This window comes from Sorex fumeus, unplaced genomic scaffold (genome assembly GCF_029834395.1).
Source record: "Sorex fumeus unplaced genomic scaffold, SorFum_2.1 ptg000061l, whole genome shotgun sequence".
NCBI classification, from domain to species: domain Eukaryota; kingdom Metazoa; phylum Chordata; class Mammalia; order Eulipotyphla; family Soricidae; genus Sorex; species Sorex fumeus.
In genome coordinates this window covers 3,899,841-3,905,840 of record NW_026606118.1, presented here as the reverse complement: position 1 = coordinate 3,905,840, position 6,000 = coordinate 3,899,841, and the positions used below count along the sequence as shown (strand labels likewise).

Here is a 6,000-nt window from a genome sequence, read left to right as displayed (position 1 = left end):
CCTACTTTCAGGACATAAATAAAAAATCGTTATTTAAAATTTTCTAGCTCCTTTTTTTCCCCCACTTTTTGGGTCACACCCGGCGATGCACAGGGGTTACTCCTGGCGGTGCTCAGGGGGGCCATACGGGATGCTGAGAATAGAACCTGGCCAGCTGCATGCAAGGCAAAGGCCCTACCTGCTGTGCTATCCCTCCAGTCTTTCTAGCTCCTTTCTTTCTTTTTTTTTTTTTTTTTTTTTTTTTTTTTTTTGGCTTTTTGGGTCACACCCGCCAATGCACAGGGGTTATTCCTGCAGAGCAAACACCCTACCCGCTGTGTTATCGCCCAGCCCTTCTAGCTGCTTTCTTAACATTAACTCCAGAGCTGTATTTTACATACCCGGGCTCAAATAAATGAGATTTTAAAAAATCACTGGCCTGGGAATGTCCTAAAACAATGCTATTTTCTGATTAAGACCGGACTTCGCCCCAGGGGAACTTTTGCAACCTGCAACCTCCATCTCCTATCTCCCGCAGGCGGATAACCTAGCTTCAAGGCTCTCTCCGTCTTCCCTGGACTTGGCTGCAATGGTCTCCAGCAGGGGAGTTCCCCACTGCGTGCTGGCAGCCGGGGCTTTCCCCGCGCTGGGCTTCCCTGTCCTGCACAGAGTCCAGTTCCCCGGCCGACACTCATCCCTGCTCCTTTTTTCATTTGATGGTTTCTATGAAAGGTGACTTATTTAAAAAGACCAGCCTTTCCCAGCGTCCCGTATGGTCCCCCGAGCACGGCCAGGAGCAATTCCTGAGTGCATGAGCCAGGAGTAACCTCTGTGCATCACTGGGTGTGAACCAAAAAGCAAAATAAAATAAAATAATAAATAAAAAGACCAGCCTTTTCTCTCTTCCCGTCCCCTTTCATTGCCATCCCAGGGCGCCAGGTTTGCTCGATCTCTACCCAAATTCTCAAAATAAACGACTGAGGAAGCGCAGACCACGCAGCTCCGAGAGCCTGGAGCCGCTTCCTGCGCTCCCCGCTCTTTGGCGTGATTTTTCCCCTGCCCAGGTGGGGGATCGCGAGTGGGTTGCAGGCAAACAGCCTCCGAGGGGCTTCAGGAGCGCACCCCGCGCTCGCAGCAGCAGCTCAGGCCCCGCCCCGCCCGCCGCACCCGCCGCGCCCGCCGCGGCCGGTCCCTCGCCGGCCGCCGTAGCCCGGCGCGGCCGGCCGCCGTTCCAAGATGGCCGCGGCGCTCGCGGCCCCTGCGGCGGGCTAGAGGCGGAGGCGGAGCCCGCTCCCTCCCGCACTCGGGGGTCTCCGGGGGGCCCCGCCGCGGCCATGCGGGCCGCCGGGCACGGATGAGAGAAGCGGCCGCCGAGCCGGTGCCCCCGCCCGCCGTGGCCGACCCCCGCGCCGCCGCCGCCGCCGCCGCCATGGAGGAGCCGCCGCCGCCGCCGCCGCCGCCGGAGCCCGAGCCCGAGCCCGAGCGCTGCCGGGGGGCGAGGTGAGCGCGGGCCGCGGGCCGGGGGTCGGGGGTCGGGCGCCGCGGGGCCTCGCGGGCTGCAGCGCGCGGCGTGCACGCCCGGGCGGGGGGTCGCGCCCCGCCTCGCCGGCCCCGCGTGCAGCCCGAGCCCCCCCCGCCCGGGCCCAGCCGGACCGTGCACGCGTGTGCGTGTGTGCGCGCGCGTGTGTGCGTGTGCGTGTGTGCGGGGGTCCCGCGCCCCCTCTCCTGCAGGCACGGCTCCCGCCCGAGCCCCGCGCCCGCTGCAGCCCGGTGCACGCGCACGGCCCGGGCGCCCCCCCCCCCCCCGCGCCAATGCCCCGACCCCCTCTGCAAGCGGCTCGCGCGGGGGGCGTCCGCACGTGCATGCCCAGGGCGAGCAACGGGTGGCCCCCGACTTGGCCACCACCAGATTTGCAGTGCAGGGGTGGAACTTTGGTACCCGGACCCTTTCTGTGACTTTCATGCCTTAACTGTTTATTATTATTATTATTTTGCATGGGGGGTTTTGCAGACAGCGAGGGGGTTTCTCTCTGCTCCTAAGCCTCCCCGTTTGTCCAATTCCAGTGGCCTCGGAACTCTTCCAGCCAAGTTGCGAACTGCTGCCCCCTGCTCCCCTGGCGTGCAAATGCTTTCACTGCGGGGGCCCTTCTTGCACCTTGGGTCTCTCTCCCTGGTTCCAGGAATCGGGCTGCGAAGCGTCCTCCTTCCGTTTCCTGCCCTAAAGGACGGTTTGAACAGAATCCTGTGAGCGTTCCCTCTGTTCCTTCTGGATAAGCCAACAACCTCTGGGACGTTTTGCCCAGAAGCTTATGAAATAAATTTGTGACTGCATTAGGTCTTCAGACATTTAGACCAGAGTCTCCTGCGTGCAAAATGTGCACTCCTGAGTGGGATAGTTCGAGACTCTTAAGTTTTCTCTTGAAGAACAATAGAAAGTGGACTGGAGAGATGGTGCAGGCAAGGGGGGGCTGACTCTGCATGTAGCCAGCCTGGATTTCATCCTCAACCCTTAAGATCCCTGGAGCATTACCAGGAGTGATCCATGAGCACAAAACCAGGAGTGAGTCCTGAGCCTGCAGAATGTAGCACCCTATAATGCCCCCCCCCATACACACACACTCCCGCAAAGCGAACAGTAACAGAGCGAATTTAATAAGCGCTTTACACGTGCCATTTCCTTTGCTTATGTTGACTCAATATTTGCATGGATTTTTTGAGGTGGGTTTTATTTTCCTCTAGGGAAACTGGGGAAACCGAGGCACAACAGGGGTGCAGTGTCTTTCCATGGTTTCACGGTTAGTAGTGAACCCAGGCCCGCTGCTCATCCCTGACCCTTCACTGCCAGACAGGACTGTAATTCCCTTACACGGGGGGCGTTGCTGCAAAGTCGGTTTTTCTGTGCCTAGGCTTAAGGATGTGAGTGGCCTGAGGTAAAGGTAGGAGGGGCAGAGAGAAGTGAAAATCTTGCAGACAAGCCACTTTCCCCAGTGCGAAAGGAAGCCCTAGGCTCCCAGCTGGTTCCTCTGCGTCCCCGTTCTCGTAAAAATAGGCCAGGATAATGGGCTTCGTCTAAGTGAACAGCAGTGTACGGAACTAGAAGATCTCCACAGTATTTTTCTTAGCAACATCACAGTTAATCTCACGGCTGCGGATCCGCGAAGCATCTTCCTTGGCCAGGCGGTTGTTTCGTCCGTTCCATCCTCCCCGCTGCCTCCTCTTCAGTGCCAGCCGACTCCTGACAGACAACCGTGCCCTTTCGCCCTGGAGCCTTGAGGGGTGCTTCAGTTGTTCATCTGCTTCTAACCGTTTGAGAACGGGGCGCACGTTGACAGTGGGCGAGGGGCCACGCCTGTCCCCGCCCAGAGAGCGGTAGAGAGGGGTAGGGGAGGGCACGCCTGCGCCCTCGCCGTCGGGCTGTTGTGCTGAGGCCGGGGTGGGATGCAGGCCCGCACACGTCGCAGGTGCAGCCTCCACATCTGCTGGGTGCCTGCTGACGCAGGGTTGCGCAAGGGCCCAGGGACACCAAACAGGTGAGCGGCCGCTGTCAGTCCACGCTGTCAGCTGCCCGGGGTGCGTGATCTGCAGGGAACAGGCCGGGCTGGGCCGGAGGACACCTCTGAGCTTCTGGGTCAGTCGGAGGCGGATCCTGGGACGACCGGGGAGATCGGCGTGCGCCTTGGGGACCACGGACTCCGGCGATTTCTGGACTCTGCGTTCAAGCAGGGCTTGTACAGTAAGACTGCCAGGGCCTTCCCTGGAGTGTGTGCGTGTTAAAAATAGCCTCATTGTTCTCACCTGGTCAGGTGCTTGCTACTGGAACTTAAACATTCCTGTTTCTTGGTGGTGGTGGTGGTGGTTGTTGTTTGGACCAGTGGCTTTCTCTGCGATTTTGGTGTTTTTTTCACTGGAAAAGGTGGAATGCTCAGCTGTCCTGCCTCCCTCCCCCCCCGGAGTGTCTGTGTCCTGTGCAGGTTTGGGTGTGCTGGCTCTCTTCGATGCCCCCGTGAAATGCACAGGCTCTGAGGGGCGTGGCCTGGGGCCACTGCCGGTGGCCTTAGGCAGAGCCTGGTGACCGAGAGCGGCAGTAACAAAGGGCCCCACTGAGGACGGACGCGCCGCCGTGTTCCGACGGGGACAGCTCCATCTGTCACGGAGCGCTCTGCTTGCCCTTAATTGTTGTGTTGTTGGAAGGTGCTGCTGCTTCCTTCGCAGGCGTGTCCTTGCCGAGTCCCGTCCGTCTTGTTCCCAGAGAGCTGCTTCCTGGGCCCACGGCCGCGTTCCTCATTCCTCGGCGCTTAGCGCGGGCTCGGAGCGCCAGCTCTTCCCTCCGAAAGGCGCTTGGGTGCTGCCGAGGGTTGGCCTTGGGGAGGAGTTTCTTTCAGAGGACGTGGGGAGCTGTGCTTCCCCTGGGCAGAGGGGACCGGGAGGGGGCGGGGTGACCCCTGCTCTGGTTCCTCACGGCCTCACCTGTCAGGATGCGCTTCCCGGTAGAGCAGAGGTGGTGAGATTGATTGATAAGCCTGGAACCAGCCGGCGGAGGCACCTGCGTGATTGTCCTGTTAGTGTGACTGGCCCACTGAGGGGCCCGATATGCCGGGGCCCGCGGGGCCTGTGTTTGTCCCTGTCTGCATGGTTTCAGGGGTCTGCGTTTGCCAGGGTCTGGGTGGCTGCTGGGGCCTGTGTGACTCGGGGTCTGTGTGGTTTCAGGGTCTGCATGGCTGAGAGGGTCTGCGTGGCCGCGGGGGTCTGCATGGCTGCAGGGGTCTGCATGGCCGCGGGGGTCTGCGTGGCCGCAAGGGTCTGCATGGCTGCAGGGGTCTGCATGGCCGCGGGGGTCTGTGTGGCTGCAGGGGTCTGCGTGGCTGCAGGGGTCTGCGTGGCCGCAAGGGTCTGCATGGCTGCAGGCCTGCCTCCCCGAGGAAAGGCCTGTCCTGCGTGGAGGCTTCTTGGCTCTGGCCCTGCGCTCGTCCAGTTTGGCCCGTGGTACTCGTTGGCACGCGTGGCTTGGTCCTGGGCAGCCAGTTTCCCATCTTCCTCCCAGGAGCTCACAGCCAACCTGCTCTCCCTGCTGTCACCCTGGCGCCTGCGTCCTGAGCAGCCTGAGGGGGCGCTTTTTATTAATGGGGGCTCAGGCCCCCCCGCCCTTCCTTGCCCTCTCCGGCCTCCCCTTCCCGCCATTGCCCCCCTGTCCCCCGACAGGAAGAATCTGCTGGCTCAGTTCTGGAAAGGGTGTGGCGGAGAGGACAGCGGCAAGAACTCTGCAAAAGGCCTCTTGAATCGTGAGGATTTTATTAAAAAATGATCATGATGGTGGCAGTTTTTCTAGATCTAAGTCATAAAATCACGTTTAAAAGTGCCTCACTGCCGTTCGTCTCATTCGCCTTGTACATCTCTGAAATGCCTCGTTTCCCAGGGAGGACTGTGGCCTGGGCCCGTGCCCCTGCTCGTGGCTTCCCGAGCGCGTCTGCCCTTTCCCGCCTCCTGGGCCCCAGCCCCCTGCTCCTCTTGCCCTCTCTGCATGGGTCGGGGGCCAGGGGAGGGGACTGCTTCCCTTGGACACGTGCCTGGCCCAAACGCGGACCCGGGGCCTGTGGCGTTTCAGGCCGGCAGTGAGGCAGTGACCTCTTCCTAGCAGCTGGACTGGTCCACAGTGAGTTCCCCCAAGCTGTGGTTTCCTGGAAGCATGTGAAAATGCCCATGGCTTCATGGGTGCTTTGTGCGTGGAAATGTCCGCAGCTTCATGGGTGGTTTGTGTGTGGAAATGCCCGTGGCTTCGTGGGTGATTTGTGCGTGGAACTATCCCATGGTTTCATGGATGTGAGGTTTGGCCAAAGACAGCGGCTGGAATTCCCAGAATAAAAACAAAGAGGACAGAAGAGCTCTCAGGCCATTTTCCCTTCTAGTTCACCCTCGGTTTTCTCCTGATTTGATCTATGAATCAGTACGCGCTTTTATTTATCATTTGTCTGATTGGGGCCCACAATTGGCAGTGCTCAGGGTTTACTTCTGGCTCTCTGCTCA

General features: G+C 60.2%; 1 protein-coding gene across 2 annotated transcripts in view; it reads left to right on the top strand.

The window, feature by feature from the left end:
* The first annotated feature begins 1,315 nt into the window (after positions 1-1,315).
* The window catches only part of MAP3K4 (mitogen-activated protein kinase kinase kinase 4), a 68,260-nt gene continuing 63,575 nt past the window's right edge, over positions 1,316-6,000 (top strand). For both annotated transcript variants that reach the window (XM_056126436.1, XM_056126435.1), the window contains exon 1: positions 1,316-1,479. In XM_056126436.1, coding sequence (XP_055982411.1) covers positions 1,334-1,479 — 146 coding nt within the window. In that variant the 5' untranslated portion in view covers positions 1,316-1,333. The remainder of the gene's footprint in view (positions 1,480-6,000) is intronic.